This window comes from Chiloscyllium punctatum, chromosome 22 (assembly GCF_047496795.1).
Source record: "Chiloscyllium punctatum isolate Juve2018m chromosome 22, sChiPun1.3, whole genome shotgun sequence".
In the NCBI taxonomy this organism is placed as follows: Eukaryota; Metazoa; Chordata; class Chondrichthyes; order Orectolobiformes; family Hemiscylliidae; genus Chiloscyllium; species Chiloscyllium punctatum.
Genome location: NC_092760.1, coordinates 27,827,325 through 27,850,665, shown reverse-complemented (window position 1 = coordinate 27,850,665; position 23,341 = coordinate 27,827,325). Strand labels below are relative to the sequence as shown.

General features: G+C 52.1%; 1 protein-coding gene across 1 annotated transcript in view; it reads right to left on the bottom strand.

The window, feature by feature from the left end:
- LOC140493354 (43 kDa receptor-associated protein of the synapse-like) overlaps positions 1-22,437 on the bottom strand; it is a 57,864-nt gene extending 35,427 nt beyond the window's left edge. Inside the window, exons 1-2 of the mRNA XM_072591754.1 lie at positions 21,581-22,437; positions 10,266-10,364 (exon numbers count right to left, since the gene is read on the bottom strand). Coding sequence (XP_072447855.1) covers positions 10,266-10,364; positions 21,581-22,291 — 810 coding nt within the window. The 5' untranslated portion in view covers positions 22,292-22,437. The remainder of the gene's footprint in view (positions 1-10,265; positions 10,365-21,580) is intronic.
- Positions 22,438-23,341: the final 904 nt, after the last annotated feature.

Genomic DNA, 23,341 nt, shown 5'->3' with positions numbered 1-23,341 from the left:
GGTGTGCTACTACAATGTAATGTTCATGCGTGGAATGAACTGCCAGTGAAAGTAGCGGATGCAGGTACAGCTACAATGTTTAAAAGACATTTTGATAAGTTGGGGTGGCACATGGCTCAGTGGTTAGCACTGCTGCCTCACAGAGCCAGGGACCTGGGTTCCATTCCAGCCTCCAGTCAACTGACTGTGTGGAATTTGCACATGCTCCCCGTGTCTGTGTGGATTTCCTCCCCCATTCCAAAGATCTGCAGGTTAGATGCTAAATTGCCACATTGTGTCCAATCATGTGTAAGCTGAATGGATTAGCCATGGGAAGATGAAAGCTTGCAGGGATAGGATAGGGCTCTGGGTGGGATGATCTTCAGAGGTGCAGTGTGGATTCGATGGGCCGAGTGGCCTTCATCCACACTATAGGAATTCTATGAAGTACAAGAAGTTTGGAGAGATATGGGCCAAGCACAGGCAAGTGGGAATAGCTTAGTTTGAGAACATGTTTGGCATGGATTGTTCAGACCAAAGGATCTGTTTCCATGCTACATGACTCTGAGTTTCAGATGCTAAACAGCTAACCAGTAGAGGTGGGAAGGGTCCTCATCAGGTGGGCAGGGAAGGCTCAGTGCCAGCAATGAGCTACTCCCTGGTTCAGTGAATGTTGTGAACATAGAACATAGAAAAATACAGCGCAGTACAGGCCCTTTGGCCCTCGATGTTGCGCCGATCCAAGCCCACCTAACCTACACTAGCCCAATAACCTCCATATGCTTGTCCAATGCCCGCTTAAATGCCCATAAAGAGGGAGAGTCCACCACTGCTACTGGCAGGGCATTCCATGATCTCACAACCCGCTGAGTAAAGAATCTACCCCTAACATCTGTCCTATACCTACCACCCCTTAATTTAAAGCTGTGTCCCCTAGTAACAGCTGACTTCATTAGCGGAAAAAGGTTCTCACTGTCAACCCTATCTAAACCCCTAATCATCTTGTACACCTCTATCAAATCTCCCCTAAACCTTCTTTTCTCCAATGAGAAAAGCCCCAAGTGCCTCAGCCTTTCCTCATATGATCTTCCTACCATGCCAGGCAACATCCTGGTAAACCTCCTCGGCACTCGTTCCAATCCCTCCACATCCTTCCTATAGTATGGCAACCAAAACTGCACACAATACTCCAGATGAGGCCGCACCAGAGTCTTATACAACTGCAGTATGACCTCAGGACTCCGGAACTCAATTCCTCTACCAATAAAGCCCAGTACACCATATGCCTTCTTCACAGCACTATTTACCTGGGTGGCAACTTTCAGAGAGCTGTGTACATGGACACCAAGATCCCTCTGCTCATCCATACTACCAAGTACTCTACCATTAGCCCAGTAATCCATCTTCTTGTTACTCCTACCAAAGTGAATGACTTCACACTTAGCTACATTGAATTCCATTTGCCACCTTACTGCCCAGCTCTGCAGCTTATCTATATCCCGCTGTAACCTGCCACATCCTTCTTCACTGTCCACAACTCCACCGACTTTTGTATCATCCGCAAACTTGCTCACCCAACCTTCAAGCCCCTCCTCCAGATCATTTATAAAAATGACAAACAGCAATGGTCCCAAAACAGATCCTTGTGGAACACCGCTGGTAACTGCGCTCCAAGATGAACCTATACCATCAACTACTACCCTCTGTCTCCTTCCAGCCAGCCAATTCCTAATCCAAACCTCTAATGCACCCTCAATGCCATTCCTCCGTAGTTTTTGCATTAGCCTACCATGGGGTACCTTATCGAACGCCTTGCTAAAATCCATACACACCACATCTACTGCTTTACCCTCGTCCACTTCCTTGGTCACCTTCTCAAAGAATTCAATAAGGTTTGTGAGGCACGACCTGCCCTTCACAAAACCATGCTGACTATCCTTGATCACATTATTCCTATCCAGATGTTCATAAATCCTATCCCTTACAATTCTCTCTAAGACTTTGCCCACAACAGAAGTGAGACTCACTGGCCTATAGTTACTCGGGCTATCCCTGCTCCCCTTCTTGAACAAGGGGACCACATTCTCCAGTCTTCTGGCACTATTCCCATAGACAACGACGACATAAAAATCAAGGCCAATGGCTCCGCTATCTCCTCCCTAGCTTCCCAGAGGATCCTCGGATAAATGCCATCAGGCCCAGGGGACTTATCTATTTTCATCCTTTCCAGAATGTGGGCAGAGATGAGATCTGAAGTCTACCAGCCAGACAGTGAGCACGCTGCTGAAATTAGACAATGTCTACAAGCCTCCCAATCGCCAGCACAAGAAATGCAGAGCTAAACAAAGTCACTTCTAAGTTATTAAACATGAATACATTCTCTCTCAGATTAAGCCGACTGTAAGGGACAGATTGTTCTTACTCCAACATGGGCATTTTCACTCAAGTAGGTGCTGCTGATGGGTAACTCTAAGCCAGCTGGGCCACAGAGAAGCCCAAAGCAATAGGATGAAGACGTGGCAGCCATCACTGCGCCCTAATCAGGAGGTGGCAGAAAATTCTGCTGAAATTCTGCCTTGCCCTTCCTGCAGTGCCCTACACCCATCCAGCCTCTTCTTCTTTGTTTGTCTAATGTCTGACTGCAAGGTGCAGGGAGTGTTTCGATTGAAGTTACGGAGCAGTAGCATGTCCCCCCCCACCCCCCCCACCCCACCCCCCCCCCCCCCACCCCCTTTGCTATATTGGATATGAGTTGAGAGACATCATACATGTCATTTTGTGTTGACTGTATCCTTCACTGAACTGCCTTCACAGTCGCCCTAAATTGTTTTTATTCAGCAGCCATAGCAGATAACTGTGACCAACTTTTCTTGGAGCACATTTCATCCCTTGGACAGCATATTAGCATTCGATATAGGTCATGTGCTGTGGAAGAGGACTGCATTAGGCAGGCACAGAATGCCAGGTTAAGATGCACATTTGCTCTTTAGCAATGGAGCTTGCAATAAGGAAGGTGTCACTGGCAGTGATAATTCAATGGACCGGAAACATTCAGCACAATGACAGGTGTACCTTGTCTCCTCTCAGCTGTCCCTTTTTGACTAGCATCAACCTTTCACTGACAACACCGACGCTGGGGTTCACAGTTCCACCTTGCAGCAGCAGAAGAGGAAGAGAAGTGGACTGGCTCCCCTCTGTTCTATCTCTGCATCTGATCACAACGAAGATTGGAGCTCTTTTATCATGAGGTTAAACTTCTCGAAATTAAAATGTCAGGAGCTATCTTTTTGTGAGCAATAAGAAGTCAATTTACAAGTTTATTGTGTCAAAGTTTCAAGACCATGTCTTTTTAACGTGTCTGCAATTTTGACTGGAGACTGAAATGAGAAAATAGCGGTTTCAAAACCAAAGATTGCTGGAAGATTTTTGCATTCTTTTAACGCGAGTAGCCTGGCACTCATTGTAAGCATTGTTTACACAGCTGCCTGTTCAAGCAGGAACTGAAGTGCAGTTTGCAGATAAACTGGAATTGAGTCGTTATCTGCAAATGGGGCTTTAGATGGTAACTAGCAGCTCTTTGGACTAGTGAACAATTACAAAAAAATAAATCGACCTGCTAAAATCTATCAGATTGATTCCCAGGTAAATGAACAGCTTGGGGCTGTGAACCAGATATTGAGAAGCCTTCAGACCTCCATCAGCTCAGGAGCTCTCTCTATTCTCTGCAGTAAAAGCCACTGATCTTTAGATCAGTGGTTGCTGGAAGCTGTGCCTTTTAATAAGTCAGAATCCTTTTAATGTGTGAACTAGCGAATCTGTGCCTCTTGAAAACCAGTGGATATATCTGGAGAATGAAGATGGATAAGTAGCGTTCTGATTAGCACAAGGACCTCAGCAACTCCGTGAACAGGTTCACAGAACTGCCTTCAGTTTTTCCCACTGTCCATAACACCCATGTTTTTCTGCCTGTCTGACTTTATCTGTTGATGTCTGTGCAAGGGTAAGTTTATAAGGAGATGAGAGATTTGGTTGGTATGCTGAGTTTATAACTGTTTACCTGTAACTAAAGTCTAATTACTTGTAAAAAAAAATAGACATTCTTGTCCTGTATAGAAACTTGCACTATGCTTTCTATCAAACTCAGTCTGACAAACAGATAAATTGGGAAATTTTGCATGCTTTTTAAAATGTTTACTACATGGACAATACAACCATACCACCCACTAAATGCACACATACAACACATCACCCACACCACAACCATACCACCCACTAAACGCACACATACAACACACCACCCACACCACAACCATACCACCCACTAAACGCACACATACAACACACCACCCACACCACAACCATACCACCCACTAAACGCACACATACAACGCACCACCCACACCACAACCATACCACCCACTAAACACACGCATACAAGACACTACCCACACCACAACCATACCACCCACTAAACACACACATACAAGACACTACCCACACCACAACCATACCACCCACTAAACACACGCATACAAGACACTACCCACACCACAACCATACCACCCACTAAACACACACATACAAGACACTACCCACACCACAACCATACCACCCACTAAACACACACATACAAGACACTACCCACACCACAACCATACCACCCACTAAACACACACATACAAGACACTACCCACACCACAACCATACCACCCACTAAACGCACACATACAACTCACCACTCACACCACAACCATACCACCTACTAAACGCACATCTGCCACAGAGCACCCATACCACAACCATACCACCCACTAAACACATACCTACTACAAAGCAGACATACCACCCACTGCACACACACCTACCACACAGAACCCACACACAACCGTACAACACACTACACACACACCTACCACACTGCACCCACACAACCATACTATCCACTACATACACGCACCCACACCATAAACATACTACCCTCGATACACTCACCTACCACACAGCACCCACACACAACCACACTACCCACTACACACATGCCTACCTTACAACACCCACACACAACCATACTACCCACTGCACACACACCTACCACACAGCACCCACACACAACCATACTACCCACTGCACACACACCTACCACACAGCACCCACACACAACCATACTACCCACTGCACACACACCTACCACACAGCACCCACACACAACCATACTACCCACTGCACACACACCTACCACACAGCACCCACACACAACCATACTACCCACTGCACACACACCTACCACACAGCACACACACACAACCATACTACCCACTACACACACGCCTACCTTAGAGCACCCACACACAACCATACTATCCACTCAAAACCGTACTACGCAATATAGGCACACCTACCACACAGCAATCACACAAACATACAACCTGCTACATGCACACCTACCTCACAGCACCCACACAACTACTACCCTCTACACACACACCTACCACACAGCACCCACACACAACCATACCACCCACTAAATGCACACCAACCATAGAGCACCCACACACAACCACACTACCCAATACACACACCTACCACACAGCACCCACACAACTACACTGCCCACTACACACACGCCTACCTTGCAGCACCGACACACAACCATACTACCCACTGCACACACACATACCACACAGCACCCACACACAACCATACTATGCACTGCACACACACATCTACCACACAACACCCAAACACAAGCATACTACTCACTGCACACACACCTACCACACAGCACCCACACACAACCACACTGCCCACTACACACACACCTACCACACAGCACCCACACACAACCATACTACCCATTGCATACACACCTACCACACAGCACCCACACACAACTATACTACCCACTAAACACACACCTTCCACACAGCACCCACACACAACTGTTATACCTACTACACACACATCTACCACACATGCACCCACACAACCATACTACCCACTACACACACGCCTATCATACAGCACCCACACACAACCATACCACCCACTGCACACACATCTACCACACAGCACCCACACAACCATACTATCCTCTACACACACGTACCCACACCACAAACATACTACCCTCTACACACTCACCTACCACACAGCACCCGCACACAACCACACTACTCACTGCACACACACCTACCACACAGCACCCACACACAACCACACTACTCACTGCACACACACCTACCACACAGCACCCACACACAACCCTACCACCCACCAAACGCACACCAACTACAGAGCACCCATACCACCCACTGCACACACACACACCTACCACACAGCACCCACACACAACCACACTACCCACTACACACACGCCTACCTTACAGCACCCACACACAACCATATGACCCACTGCACACACAACTACCACACAGCACCCACAAACAACCACACTACCAACTACACACAAGCTTACCTTACAGCACCCACACACAACCATACTACCCACTAAATGCACACTAACTACAGAGCACCCATACCATCCACACACCTACCACACAGCACCCACACAACTATACTACTGACTACACACACGCCTATCACACAGCACCCACACAACTACTACCCTCTACACACACACCTGCCACACAGCATCCACACACAACCCTACCACCCACTAAACTCACACCTACTACAGAGCACCCATACCACCCACTACATAAACACCTATCATACTGCACCCACACAACTGTACTACCCACTGCACACACCTACCACACAGCACCTACACAACCGTACTACCCTCTACATACGCCTATAACACAGCATCCACCTACAACCATACAACCCGCTATACAAAGACCCACCACACAGCACCCACACACAACCTGACTACCCACTATACACACACCTACCACACAGCACCCCGACACAACCGTACTACCCTCTACACACACATCTACCAAACAGCACCCACACACAACCCTACCACCCACTAAACACACACCTACTACAGAGCACTCATACCACCCACTACACACACACACCTACCACACAGCACCCACACACAACCACACTACCCACTAGACACACACCTACCACACAGCACCCACACAACCATACTACCCGTTACACACACACACCTACCACAGAGCACCCATACCGCAGCCATACTACCCACTGCACCCAAACCTACCACGCAGCACATACACACAACCATACTACCCGTGACACACACCCCCAGCACACTGCACCCACACCACAATCATAAAGTCCTGACAATGTAGAAGTAGAGCATTCAGCCCATCTAGTCCTATGTGGACCCTCTGAAGAGCATGAGAATCAACGTTTCAGGAAGGGCTTATGCCCAAAACGTCGACTCTCCTGCTTCTTTGATGTTGCCTGACCTGCTGCGCTTTTCCAGCAACACATTTTTAAGCTCTGATCTCCAGCATCTGCAATCCTCACTTTCTCCTCTGAAGAGCATGCCAGCCAGAGCCACCCCCATACCCTATCCCTATTTCCCTCGGCCATTCCACCTCGCCTGCACATCCCTGGACACTATTGGCAAATTAGCACGGCCGATCCACCTAACCAGCACGGCTTTGGACTGTGAGAGGAAACTAGAGCACCCGGAGGAGTCCCACGCGGACACAGGAAGAATGTGCAAACTCAGACAGTCGCCCGAGGCTGGAATCAAACCTGGGTTCCTGGTCCTGTGAGGCAGCAGTGCTGACCACTGTGCCACCCTTCTGCCCCACACAGAGGCACACAGAACAGAATAGAAATGTGGGGTGGGGTGAGGCATGCATAAGGAGGAGCGAGGAATGAGATGGATTGCAGGAGGAAGGGAAAGGATGGGGGCAAGCAGGAGAGGAGGATACGGGATAAAGGGGACACACAAATATGTGGGAACGCAGTTTCCGAAAAGATACAGTTTACAGAGAGAGATTGATACGTTAAGTAAACAGGCAAAAGGTTAGCAAATTGAGTATAACATGGGAAAATGTGAATGTTCATTTTGAAAAGGAGAACAAAACTGCAGTGTTTTATTTACGTGGGGAAAATCTACAGGAAGCGGCAACTCAAAGGGATGTGCATACAAAACACGAAAAGCTTGCACACAGATGCAGCAGGAAATCAGGTGATCAGGTAAACTCATGGATTATCAGGGTAAGGAAGTCTTCCTGCGACTGTTCAAGGTACTGGTGAGACCACACCTGGAATATTGTGAGCAGTCTTGATCCCTTTATTGATGAGAATGCATGATTTAATTGGAGGTGGTTCGGATGTATGGAGGGATTGTATGTATGAGCAAAGGCAAAATAGGTTGGGTCTCTGCTCACTGCATTTCAGGAAAATGAGAGGTGATCTCATTGAAACATTGGATTCTTAAGGAGCTCAACAGAGTAAATGCTGAGATGATGTTTCCCACATGAGACAGTCTCATAACAATGGGACATTGTCTCAGAATAAAGGAATACCGATTTCAGACTGAGATGAGGAAAATTGTCTTTTCTCAGAGGTTGAGAATCTTTAGAACACTTTCCACAGAGAGCTATGGGGACACAGCCCTTGTGTATATCTAAGGGCTGAGGTAGATTCTTGATCAGGCAGAAGTGGGGACTGCAGATGCTGGAGATGAGCCCCACACGAATCTTGACGAGATTCTTCATCAGTCCGCGAATCAGGGGTTACAGAGAAAGATGGATGGGAGGAATGTCCGATCAGCCATGATTCTATGCCATTCAGTTGGAGGTGAACGGCCTATTTTGTATGGTCTAAGGGACCTGCTGGTGGTGGTGGTGCGGAGGGTGGGTGTCCTGCAGGAGGAGGGCAGACTGATGGGTGACCTGCAGGGAGTTGAGGAAAGGGGGGAAGGAGGAGGAAACCTGTGAGTGAAGGAGCAGTGGAATAGAGAGGGTTGTGGGAAGATCTCATTGGGTAGGTAACCTGAAAAAGGTACACCCACTCTGAGCTCCACACTGCAGACCTCAGGGCCCGCAATTACAGTGTGTAGCCACATGAGGTCACAACTCCACAAGCTCATGCTGACTGACAACCAAGTCAGAAACCCCTTCCATCACTTTTCGGTTCAGTGGATTGATAATTGAACAAGTTGGATTTTGTCCTGCTTTCACGTACAGGACATACCTGGGCAATGTTCACATTTTCACATTATAGTTCTGCAGGAATAGTCTGGCCAGGGGAGCAGCAAGTTCGGAAGCACAAGTCTTCAGAAATATTGCCGGAATATTATCAAAGCCTTTGCAGTATTCAGTGCCTCTAACCATTCCTTGATATCAAATGGAGTGCACCGAATTGGTTGAAGATTGTGTTTTCTGTGATGCTGCAAACCATTGGTGGAGGCCAAGATTGATTATCCACTTGGCACTTTTGGTGGAAGGTTGCTGTGAATGATTCACAATGGCTCAGTGGTTAGCACTGCCGCCTCACAGCACCAGGGACCTGGGTTCGATTCCACCCTCGAGTGACTCTCTGTGTGGAGTTTGCACATTCTCCCCGTGTCTGCGTGGGTTTCCTCCCACAGGCCAGGTGAACTGGCCATGCTAAATTGCCCACAGAGCTAGGTGTTGTGGGGAAATGAGTCTGGGTGGGTTGCTCTTCGGAGGGTCGGTGTGGACTTGTTGGGCTGAAGAGCCTGTTTCCATACTGTAGGGAATCTAATCAAATTCTTTTGCTCTAATTATTGAAGATGGGGATATTTGTGAAACCTCCTCTTCCAGAGAGTTATTTAATTGTGTACCATCATTCTGCAGAGCTGAGATCTGATCCTTTGATTGTGGAACCACTTTGCTGCCTATCTCTAACAGTGATTTTCTAGTGAATTACTAGTCCAACTGTTAGGGCAGATAAGAGTAAATCAGGAGCACACACATAGGTCAGACCAAAAAATAGAGCAGATTTCCTTCCCGAACAGTGAATCAGATGTGTTTTAACAACAAATCAATGGGAAATCATGGCAAAGTTACTGAGATATACATTATATGGAGGACAATGTGTTCATACTTATGAAGGTGATCACATGCAGGGGTGAAATTTTAAAAATCTGACATATGAACATTTCTTGCCTTTACAGATGGCTAATTTACATTGTGCTGCATTGTGTTCTGACTTGGGTACAAATCAACTTGCAAACAGACTCAGGAATGGAACCTGTTCGCAACACAGAGATTGCCTGCATTTTAAACTTATCCTTGCATTTCATTTCCACCAGCATTTGTGGTGGGATTTTACTGTAAAGGTCCTGTCTCCTCATGCCTTACCAGAGTGTCAGCGTGATGTCGATGGATGTCAGCAAAGCAGAGCAGGCAGAGGGCCTGTAGAGGTCGGTCCCGGTGCTGTATGGCAATCTTCATTGATTCCTGAAAGACAGAGGCACAGAGATATACACAGACACAGACACAGACACAGACACACACACACACACACGCACACGCACACGCACACACAGACACACACACACACACACACACACAGACAGACACAGACACAGACACACACACAGACACACATACACACATACCGACAACACACACACACACACACAGACACAGACACAGACACACAGACACACAGAGACACACAGACACATAGACACACATACTCAGACACAGACACACAGACAGACACACAGACAGACACACAGACACATGCACACACACACAGACACACATGCACACACAGACACAGAGAAACACACACACACTCAGATACACACACACAGATACACCCGCACAGACACACACACAGATACACACACAGACACACATACACAGACACACATACACAGACACACACACAGATACACACACAGACACACATACACAGATACAGACACACAGACACACACGCACAGACACACACACACACACACACACACACAATCAATATCATCCATTGGTGACTTGGCTGGGTCAATGTTCCCATATACCTGCTGACCTTGTCCCTCTCAATGTTAGTGATCATGTGTTTAGAAGATGCTGCTGAAGGATCTTTCATGAATTTCCCCAGTGCACCTTGTAGATGGTAAATACTGCTGCTCCTGACCATCGAAGGGGGAGGGAGTGAATGTTTGTTGATGTGCCAATCAAGATGGCTACTTTATCCCCAGTGGCATTAAGCTTCTTGAGTGTTGATGGAGCTGCAGCCATCTCACCCTCCCTACTTGCAGATGTAGGACAGGTTTTGGGGAGTCAATTGGATACAAGTTAGTCAGAAAAATGAAAAGTAAAACAACTTTCTTTGTCATGGAGTCGGAGCCATTACATCACAGAAAGGCCCTTCAGCCCATCATGTTTGTGATATCCTAAAACGTCTACCTGTTCTAATCCCATTTTGCAGCATTTTTCCCACTGCCTTGTTTGCGATGATGCTTCGAGTATTTATCCAAGCAGCTTGTGAGGCTTGTGACCGCACTGTCAGGCAGGAGAAAAGGAGGATGCTCGAGATCAGAGTTGAAAAATGTGGTGCTGGAAAAACACAGCAGGTCAGGCAGTGTCTGAGGAGCAGGAGAATCAACGTTTCGGGCATAAGCCCTTCTTCAGGAATGAGGCTGATGTGCCAAGCAGGCTAAGATAAAAGGTAGGGGGGAGGGGTGTTGGGAATACAATAGGTGAAAGGAGGTGAGGGTGAGGGTGATAGGCTGGAGAGGGTTTGGGGCAGAGAGGTTGGGAAGAAGATTGCAGGTCAAGAGGGCGGTACTGAGTCTGAGGGTTGGGACTGATTTAAGGTGGGGGGAGGGGAAATGAGGAAGCTGGAGAAATCTGCATTCATCCCTTGTGGTTGGAGGGTTCCTTGGCGGAAGATGAGGTGCTCTTCCTCCAAGCGTCGTGTGGTCAGGGTCTGGCGATGGAAGAGGACAAGAACCTGCATGTCCTTGGCAGAGTGGGAGGGGGAGTTAAAGTGTTCACCCACGGGGCGGTTGGGTTGTTTGGTGCGGGTGTCCCAGAGGTGTTCTCTGAAACGTTCTGCCTGTCTCCCTAATGTAGAGGAGGCCACATCGGGTGTAGTGGATACAGGAAATGATGTGTGTGGAGGTGCAGGTGAATTTGTGATGGATATGGAATGATCCCTTGGGGCCTTGGAGGGAAGTAAGGGGGGAGGTGTGGGCGCAAGTTTTGCATTTCTTGCGGTTGCAGGGGAAGGTGCTGGGAGCGGAGGGTGGGTTGGTGGGTGGTGTGGACCTGACGAGGGAGTTGCGGAGGGAGTGGTCTTTCTGGAACGCTGATAGGGGAGGGGAGGGGAGGGAAATATATCCTTGGTGTTGGGGTCTGTTTGGAGGTGGTGGAAATGACGAAGGATGATACGATGTATCTGGAGGTTGGTGGGGTGGAAGGTGAGGACCAGTGGGGTTCTGTCCTGGTGGCGATTGGAGGGGCGGGGTTCAAGGGCGGAGGAGTGGGAAGTAAAGGAGATGTGGTGGAGAGCATCGTCAACCACATCTGAGGGGAAATTGCAGTCTTTGAAGAAGGAGGCCATCTGGGTTGTTCGGTATTGGAACTGGTCCTCCTGGGAGCAGATGCAGTGGAGCCACTGTGGAACCCCCAGATACCTTCCCCTCCAACCAGAAAAGATGTAAAACCTGCTGGTACACTTTCACTCTGACCTCCATCCCGGGCCCTAAACAGTCCTTCCAGGTTCACCTGCCTCTCCTCCATCCTAGTTTACTGTATCCGGTATTCCCAATGTGGTCTGCTCTACATCAGGGAAAGCAAATGGAAACTAAGGGAACGGCTCACCGAGCATCTCAGACGGGCCCACAGGGGGCGACCAGACCTCCCAGTCACTGCCCATTTCAATTCCTCGTCCCACTCCCTTTCCAACATGACTATCCTTGGCCTCCTCCATTGCCACATCAAATCAAACTGCAAATTGGAGGAACAGCTCCTCATCTTCCGCTTGGGCAGCCTGCAGCCTGGAGGACTCAACACTGAGTTCTCCAATTTCAAATAACCGCCCTTCCCATCCCCCGACTCCCTGCCCAGCCCCTCCCTGCCCTTCCATTCCTCTCATCGACCCTTCCTTCTAGCCACTAACTGGATTCATTCCTCCCATTGACCAACCAGTCCATACCCTCGACCTGTGTTCACCTAATTAAAAATCACACAACACCAGGTTATAGTCCAACAGGTTCATTTGGAAGCACTAGCTTTTGGAGCGCTGCTCCTTCATCAGGTGGTTGTGGAGCAGGGCCATCTTACAGGGGCAGCATGGCGGCTCAGAGATTAGCACTGCTGCCTCACAGCACCAGGGACCCAGGTTCAATTCCCGTCTCAGGCGACTGACTGTGTGGAGTTTGCACGTTCTCCCCGTGTCTGCGTGGGTTTCCTCCGGGGGCTCCAGTTTCTTCCAACAGTCCAAAAATGTGCAGGTTAGGTGAACTGACCATGCTAAATTACCCACAGTGTTCAGAACAGGTGCATTAGTCAGTGGTAAATGTAGAGCAATAGATTTGGGGAATGGGTCGGGGTGGGTTACGCTTTGGCGGGTCGGTGTGGACTTGTTAGGCCAAAGGGCCTGTTTCCACACTGTAAGTAATCTCATCTAATCTAATCTAAACCCATACTCTCACTCTGATACACCACCCCGTACTCTCACTCAGACACACCACCCCCTACCCTCACTCTGACACACCACCCCGTACCCTCACTCAGACACACCACCCCGTACCCTCACTCAGACACACCACCCCGTACCCTCACTCCGACACATCACCCCGTACTCTCACTCAGACACACCACCCCCTACCCTCACTCCGACACATCACCCCATACCCTCACTCAGACACACCACCCCGTACCCTCACTCCGACACATCACCCCCTACCCTCACTCTGACACACCACCCCGTACCCTCACTCAGACACACCACCCCGTACTCTCACTCAGACACACCACCCCGTACTCTCACTCAGACACACCACCCCCTACCCTCACTCTGACACACCACCCCGTACCCTCACTCAGACACACCACCCCGTACCCTCACTCCGACACATCACCCCCTACCCTCACTCTGACACACCACCCCGTACCCTCACTCAGACACACCACCCCGTACCCTCACTCCGACACATCACCCCGTACTCTCACTCTGACACACCACCCTGTACTCTCACTCTGATACACCACCCCGTACCCTCACTCTGATACACCACCCCGTACCCTCACTCCGACACATCACCCCGTACCCTCACACTGACCGACCACCCCGTACTCTCACTCTGACACACCACCCCGTACCCTCACTCTGACACACCACCCCGTACCCTCACTCCGACACATCACCCCGTACCCTCACTCTGACACACCACCCCGTACCCTCACTCTGACACACCACCCCCTACCCTCACACTGACCGACCACCCCGTACCCTCACACTGACCGACCACCCCGTACTCTCACTCTGACACACCACCCCGTACCCTCACTCTGACACACCACCCCGAACCCTCACTCCGACACATCACCCCGTACTCTCACTCTGACACACCACCCTGTACCCTCACTCAGACACACCACCCCGTACCCTCACTCCGACACATCACCCTGTACCCTCACTCTGATACACCACCCCGTACCCTCACTCAGACACACCACCCCGTACCCTCACTCAGACACACCACCCCGTACCCTCACTCCGACACATCACCCCGTACCCTCACTCCGACACATCACCCCGTACCCTCACTCAAACACACCACCCCGTACCCTCACTCTGACACACCACCCCGTACCCTCACTCCGACACATCACCCCGTACTCTCACTCTGACACACCACCCTGTACCCTCACTCAAACACACCACCCCGTACCCTCACTCCGACACATCACCCCCTACCCTCACTCTGACACACCACCCCGTACCCTCACTCAGACACACCACCCCGTACCCTCACTCAGACACACCACCCCGTACTCTCACTCTGATACACCACCCCGTACCCTCACTCCGACACATCACCCCGTACCCTCACTCTGATACACCACCCCCTACCCTCACTCTGACACACCACCCCGTACCCTCACTCTGACACACCACCCCGTACCCTCACTCCGACACATCACCCCGTACCCTCACTCTGACACACCACCCCGTACCCTCACTCCGACACATCACCCCGTACCCTCACTCTGACACACCACCCCGTACCCTCACTCTGACACACCACCCCGTACCCTCACTCTGATACACCACCCCGTACCCTCACTCCGACACATCACCCTGTACCCTCACTCTGACACACCACCCAGTACCCTCACACTGACCGACCACCCCGTACTCTCACTCTGACACACCACCCCGTACCCTCACACTGACCGACCACCCCGTACTCTCACTCTGACACACCACCCCGTACCCTCACTCTGACACACCACCCCGTACCCTCACTCCAACACATCACCCTGTACCCTCACTCAGACACACCACCCCGTACCCTCACTCCGACACATCACCCTGTACCCTCACTCTGATACACCACCCCGTACCCTCACTCCAACACATCACCCTGTACCCTCACTCAGACACACCACCCCGTACCCTCACTCCGACACATCACCCCGTACCCTCACTCAGACACACCACCCCGTACTCTCACTCTGACACACCACCCTGTACTCTCACTCTGATACACCACCCCGTACTCTCACTCTGACACACCACCCCGTACCCTCACTCTGACACACCACCCCGTACCCTCACTCTGACACACCACCCCGTACCCTCACTCTGACACACCACCCCGTACCCTCACTCTGACACACCACCCCGTACCCTCACACTGACCGACCACCCCGTACCCTCACTCTGACACACCACCCCGTACCCTCACTCTGACACACCACCCTGTACCCTCACTCTGACACACCACCCCGTACCCTCACTCTGACACACCACCCTGTACCCTCACTCTGACACACCACCCCGTACCCTCACTCTGACACACCACCCCGTACCCTCACTCTGACACACCACCCCGTACCCTCACACTGACCGACCACCCCGTACTCTCACTCTGACACACCACCCCGTACCCTCACTCTGACACACCACCCCGTACCCTCACTCCAACACATCACCCTGTACCCTCACTCAGACACACCACCCCGTACCCTCACTCCGACACATCACCCTGTACCCTCACTCTGATACACCACCCCGTACCCTCACTCCGACACATCACCCTGTACCCTCACTCTGACACACCACCCCGTACCCTCACACTGACACACCACCCAGTACCCTCACTCTGACACACCACCCCGTACCCTCACTCCGACACATCACCCTGTACCCTCACACTGACACACCACCCAGTACCCTCACTCTGACACACCACCCCGTACCCTCACACTGACCGACCACCCAGTACCCTCACTCTGACACACCACCCCGTACCCTCACACTGACCGACCACCCCATACTCTCACTCTGACCCACCAGGGGAGCTGCAGATAAAGGGGTGGGGGAGTGCAGAGTGGTCAGGTGGAGATAGGTGGAGGAGCCAGTGTTTTTTTTATTAGAGTCCCTATAGTGTGGAAACAGGCCCTTCAGCCTAACATTTACCCCTTCACCTAACACTCTGGGCAATTTAGCATGGCCAATTCACCTGACCTGCACATCTTTGGACTGTGGGAGGAAACCGGAGCACCCGGAGGAAACCCACACAGACACGGGGGGAATGTGCAAACTCCACACAGTCAGTCACCTGAGGCTGGAAATACCTCTGGCACTGTGCCACCGTGCCGCCCACGGGGTGGTGTGTCAGAGTGAGGGCACGGGGTGGTGGGTCAGAGTGAGGGTACGGGGTGGTGGGTCAGAGTGAGGGTACGGGGTGGTGGGTCAGAGTGAGGGTACGGGGTGGTGGGTCAGAGTGAGGGTACGGGGTGGTGGGTCAGAGTGAGGGTACGGGGTGGTGGGTCAGAGTGAGGGCACGGGGTCGTGGGTCAGTGTGAGGATATGGGGTGATGGGTCAGTGTGAGGGTATCAGACGGTGGTGGGTCAGAGTGGGAGTACGGGGTGGTGTATCAGTGTGAGGGTACGGGGTGGTGTGTCAAAGTGAGGGTATCGGGCGGTGGGTCAGAGTGAGGGTATCGGGCGGTGGTTCAGAGCAAGAGTGCGGGGTGGTGTGTCAGAGTGAGGGTACGGTGTGGTGTGTCAGTGTGAGAGTTTGGGGTGGTGTGTCAAAGTGAGGGTAGGGGGTGGTGGGTCAGAGTGAGGGTACGGGGTGGTGTGTCAAAGTGAGGGTAGGGGGTGGTGGGTCAGAGTGAGGGTACGGGGTGGTGTGTCAGAGTGAGGGTACGGGGTGGTGTGTCAAAGTGAGGGTAGGGGGTGGTGGGTCAGAGTGAGGGTATCGGGCGGTGGGTCAGTGTGAGAGTATGGGGTGGTGTGTCAGAGTGAGGGTATAGGACAGTGGGTCAGTGTGAGAGTATGGGGTGGTGTGTCAGAGTGAGGGTATAGGACGGTGGGTCAGAGTGAGGGTATAGGATGGTGGGTCAGAGTGAGGGTATAGGATGGTGGGTCAGAGTGAGGGTATCGGGCGGTGGGTCAGAGTGAGGGTATCGGGCGGTGGGTCAGAGTGAGGGTATTGGGCGGTGGGTCAGAGTGAGGGTATCGGGCGGTGGGTCAGAGTGAGGGTATTGGGCGGTGGGTCAGAGTGAGGGTATTGGGCGGTGTGTCAGAGTGAGGGTATTGGGCGGTGTGTCAGAGTGAGGGTATCGGGTGGTGTGTCAGAGTGAGGGTATCGGGCGGTGGGTCAGAGTGAGGGTATTGGGCGGTGGGTCAGAGTGAGGGTATTGGGCGGTGGGTCAGAGTGAGGGTATCGGGTGGTGTGTCAGAGTGAGGGTACGGGGTGGTGGGTCAGAGTGAGGGTATCGGGTGGTGGGTCAGAGTGAGGGTATCGGGTGGTGTGTCAGAGTGAGGGTATCGGGCGGTGGGTCAGAGTGAGGGTATCGGGTGGTGTGTCAGAGTGAGGGTATCGGGCGGTGGGTCAGAGTGAGGGTATTGGGCGGTGGGTCAGAGTGAGGGTATTGGGCGGTGGGTCAGAGTGAGGGTATCGGGCAGTGGGTCAGAGTGAGAGTACGGGGTGGTGTGTCAGAGTGAGGGTATAGGACGGTGGGTCAGAGTGAGGGTATCGGGCGGTGGGTCAGAGTGAGGGTATCGGGTGGTGTGTCAGAGTGAGGGTATAGGATGGTGGGTCAGAGTGAGGGTATCGGGTGGTGGGTCAGAGTGAAGGTATCGGGTGGTGTGTCAGAGTGAGGGTATCGGGCGGTGGGTCAGAGTGAGGGTATAGGACGGTGGGTCAGAGTGAGGGTTTCGGGTGGTGTGTCAGAGTGAGGGTATCGGGCGGTGGGTCAGAGTGAGGGTATTGGGCGGTGGGTCAGAGTGAGGGTATTGGGCGGTGTGTCAGAGTGAGGGTATCGGGCGGTGGGTCAGAGTGAGGGTATTGGGCGGTGGGTCAGAGTGAGGGTATCGGGTGGTGGGTCAGAGTGAGGGTATCGGGTGGTGGGTCAGAGTGAGGGTATCGGGCGGTGGGTCAGAGTGAGGGTATAGGACGGTGTGTCAGAGTGAGGGTATCGGGTGGTGTGTCAGAGTGAGGGTATCGGGCGGTGTGTCAGAGTGAGGGTATAGGATGGTGGGTCAGAGTGAGGGTATCGGGCGGTGTGTCAGAGTGAGGGTATAGGATGGTGGGTCAGAGTGAGGGTATCGGGCGGTGTGTCAGAGTGAGGGTATAGGATGGTGGGTCAGAGTGAGGGTATCGGGCGGTGTGTCAGAGTGAGGGTATAGGATGGTGGGTCAGAGTGAGGGTATCGGGCGGTGTGTCAGAGTGAGGGTATAGGATGGTGGGTCAGAGTGAGGGTTTCGGGTGGTGTGTCAGAGTGAGGGTATCGGGCGGTGTGTCAGAGTGAGGGTATCGGGTGGTGTGTCAGAGTGAGGGTATCGGGCGGTGGGTCAGAGTGAGGGTATAGGATGGTGGGTCAGAGTGAGGGTATTGGGCGGTGGGTCAGAGTGAGGGTATTGGGTGGTGTGTCAGAGTGAGGGTATCGGGCGGTGGGTCAGAGTGAGGGTATCGGGTGGTGTGTCAGAGTGAGGGTATCGGGTGGTGTGTCAGAGTGAGGGTATCGGGCGGTGGGTCAGAGTGAGGGTATAGGACGGTGGGTCAGAGTGAGGGTATCGGGTGGTGTGTCAGAGTGAGGGTATCGGACGGTGGGTCAGAGTGAGGGTATAGGATGGTGGGTCAGAGTGAGGGTATCGGGCGGTGGGTCAGAGTGAGGGTATCGGGCGGTGGGTCAGAGTGAGGGTATTGGGCGGTGGGTCAGAGTGAGGGTATCGGGCGGTGGGTCAGAGTGAGGGTATTGGGCGGTGGGTCAGAGTGAGGGTATTGGGCGGTGTGTCAGAGTGAGGGTATTGGGCGGTGTGTCAGAGTGAGGGTATCGGGTGGTGTGTCAGAGTGAGGGTATCGGGCGGTGGGTCAGAGTGAGGGTATTGGGCGGTGGGTCAGAGTGAGGGTATTGGGCGGTGGGTCAGAGTGAGGGTATCGGGTGGTGTGTCAGAGTGAGGGTACGGGGTGGTGGGTCAGAGTGAGGGTATCGGGTGGTGGGTCAGAGTGAGGGTATCGGGTGGTGTGTCAGAGTGAGGGTATCGGGCGGTGGGTCAGAGTGAGGGTATCGGGTGGTGTGTCAGAGTGAGGGTATCGGGCGGTGGGTCAGAGTGAGGGTATTGGGCGGTGGGTCAGAGTGAGGGTTTCGGGTGGTGTGTCAGAGTGAGGGTATCGGGCGGTGGGTCAGAGTGAGGGTATTGGGCGGTGGGTCAGAGTGAGGGTATTGGGCGGTGTGTCAGAGTGAGGGTATCGGGCGGTGGGTCAGAGTGAGGGTATTGGGCGGTGGGTCAGAGTGAGGGTATCGGGTGGTGGGTCAGAGTGAGGGTATCGGGTGGTGGGTCAGAGTGAGGGTATCGGGCGGTGGGTCAGAGTGAGGGTATAGGACGGTGTGTCAGAGTGAGGGTATCGGGTGGTGTGTCAGAGTGAGGGTATCGGGCGGTGTGTCAGAGTGAGGGTATAGGATGGTGGGTCAGAGTGAGGGTATCGGGCGGTGTGTCAGAGTGAGGGTATAGGATGGTGGGTCAGAGTGAGGGTATCGGGCGGTGTGTCAGAGTGAGGGTATAGGATGGTGGGTCAGAGTGAGGGTATCGGGCGGTGTGTCAGAGTGAGGGTATAGGATGGTGGGTCAGAGTGAGGGTATCGGGCGGTGTGTCAGAGTGAGGGTATAGGATGGTGGGTCAGAGTGAGGGTTTCGGGTGGTGTGTCAGAGTGAGGGTATCGGGCGGTGTGTCAGAGTGAGGGTATCGGGTGGTGTGTCAGAGTGAGGGTATCGGGCGGTGGGTCAGAGTGAGGGTATAGGATGGTGGGTCAGAGTGAGGGTATTGGGCGGTGGGTCAGAGTGAGGGTATTGGGTGGTGTGTCAGAGTGAGGGTATCGGGCGGTGGGTCAGAGTGAGGGTATAGGACGGTGGGTCAGAGTGAGGGTATCGGGTGGTGTGTCAGAGTGAGGGTATCGGACGGTGGGTCAGAGTGAGGGTATCGGGTGGTGGGTCAGAGTGAGGGTATCGGGTGGTGGGTCAGAGTGAGGGTATCGGGTGGTGTGTCAGAGTGAGGGTATCGGGTGGTGTGTCAGAGTGAGGGTATCAGGCGGTGGGTCAGAGTGAGGGTTTCGGGCGGTGGGTCAGAGTGAGGGTATCGGGCGGTGGGTCAGAGTGAGGGTATCGGGTGGTGTGTCAGAGTGAGGGTATCGGGCGGTGGGTCAGAGTGAGGGTATCGGGTGGTGTGTCAGAGTGAGGGTATCGGGCGGTGGGTCAGAGTGAGGGTATCGGGTGGTGTGTCAGAGTGAGGGTATCGGGCGGTGGGTCAGAGTGAGGGTATCGGGTGGTGTGTCAGAGTGAGGGTATCGGGTGGTGTGTCAGAGTGAGGGTTTCGGGCGGTGGGTCAGAGTGAGGGTATCGGGCGGTGGGTCAGAGTGAGGGTATCGGGCGGTGGGTCAGAGTGAGGGTATCGGGCGTTGTGTCAGAGTGAGTCAATCCAGCTGTTGTATCAGAGTGGGGTCTCACTCTATCATTTCTCAGACTATTCTGTTTGTTATTGATATACTGAATTACAGAACCCCCCATGATAAGATACCAATCACACTTGGATGATGGACCTTTAAAACACAGACTCATTCAGTGGAAACATTGTCAATAAAAAAGTTGGACTACTTCCAAAACTAATTCTCTTCCACAGGCTCGTGAACCTTGGATCCACATGACGGTACTCGGGCCTGTGCCCTCTGTCACTGACTGGGTTGTGTTGCCACTGGAGGTCCCCAATACAAGCTCCAGAAAGCCTGCCAACTTCAGGGTGTTATTATGGGGCAAGTGCCTGCATCCTCTTTCATATCAGGCCTTGACAACTCACCAAACCTCTCCAATATCAATGAGGCCACACTAGAAATCTGCTGAGTGGTAACCCCAATGCCCCTTCTGTCCGCTCTCTGCCTTGCCAGCTCACAGTGAGCATTGGCAGAGCCTACTCGTGTGTGCCTTACCTCACAGCATTCCATTGCATCCTCTAAACGTGCCAGTTTACGGTATGCCACTGCCATGTGATATTGGCTCATGGCTTTATATTTCAAGCTCCACGTCTTGCCATAATCGCTGACCAATTCGGCCCCCTTACAGGGAAAGAAGAGTGCCTTCTCGTAGTCTTTGAGCTGGATGTAAAAGTTACCCAGGCTGCAGCACGCCCGGCATTCCAACATCTTGTCGTCGTTGCTGTGAGCGTAGCGCAGGGCCTTCTCAAAGCACTCCAGGGCCTTCTGGAAGGAGCTGAGGCCCAGGTAGGCATTGCCCATGCTGAGGCAGACCTGGCCATTGAGCTGCAAACCCACGGTGGTCCCCTGCATGCTCAAACAGGTCTTGCAGTAGGTGACAGTCTTGGCGAAGTCGCACAGCTTCTCGTTGCTGCGGGCCAGGTTGAGGTAGGACTCAGTGACGTAGTCAGAGTCGGCGATCTCACGGGCCACGTCAATCTGCGCGACAGCGAACTTCTTCATCTCTGCGTACTTGCCCATCTCAGAGTGGGCCGTGATGAGGCAGCCCAACACCCGGAACCTTCCGGGGAGGTCGGTACTCTTCTCCAACACTCGCTTCCAGATGTCAAGGGCTTTCGCTGTCTCATTTGACTGGTACAGACGCAACCCTTTCTCGATTTGGTGCTTGGTTTGGTCTTGGCCCATCTTTGCCTCAAACTGGAGCATAGAAGGCCCTCAGCCGCTGGGGAAGTTCGGAAGGTGGAAAGGCTTGTGTACGGAATTAAACAGCTCCCTCCCAGCCAGCGCACAGAAAACTGGCTTGGACAGAACAGCCTTCCCTGGGTGTCTGCAGCGACGGGCAGACAGCTCTGACGAGGATCGTAAGTGAGTGAAGCAGAAAAGGCCCCCCAGCTCCTCAATGTTGTCGCTGGCAGCCAGTCACAGCAGCTGTCACTGCCTGTTCCAGGGTCAGCCTCACAGCCTGCCCTGTCACTCAGCAAGGTCAACACGCACAGGGGCTGCACCTAGTGCAGCCTCTGATATCTGAACCATCCCCACCTCCCCCACCCTGTCACTCAACAACACCACAACAGAGAGAGAGAGAGAAAGAGAGATAGAATTTGGGGACTGCCCAGACATACAAGCTGCTCCCGGTGCAGATATTAATTCCCCAACCCAAAACAGCTGCTCAAACCTCTCGAAACATTATTCTGATTTAACCTCCCTTCCCCAACAACTTATTGTTCTGGGAGATTGTCCTGAATACACTCAAGTTCTTCCGCATGACAATCTGAATTCCCCAATCCACATGGAGATCGAAGTTATCCATGATTAATGTGTTGCCTTTGTTACACTCCCTGATTATCTATTGATTGATTCTCTGTCCCATTGTACAGCTGCTGTGAAGAAGTCTATAGTCTATCCCCACCTGTGCCTTCTTTCCCTCTTTATTTCTTACCAACACTATGGACTCTATTGCTTCCAATTCAAGATGATTTGCTATTATCATATTATCATCATCCAGTACCAAATAAAACTACACCATAATGTTTCCTTTCCTGCCTGACACTTTGAAAACAGAATACCCTGAATACTTAGCCAGCTTTGATCTCCCTGTAACCTATATCTCTGTAATGGCTCTAAAATCATAGCTACTTATCTTTATTTGAGCTGTAAATTAATCTATTTTCTTTTTAATACTATGTGCATTTAAGAGCTGTTCATTTTGTCTTTTGACCAAGGTAGCCTCCAGCACCAGGGACCTGGGTTTAATTC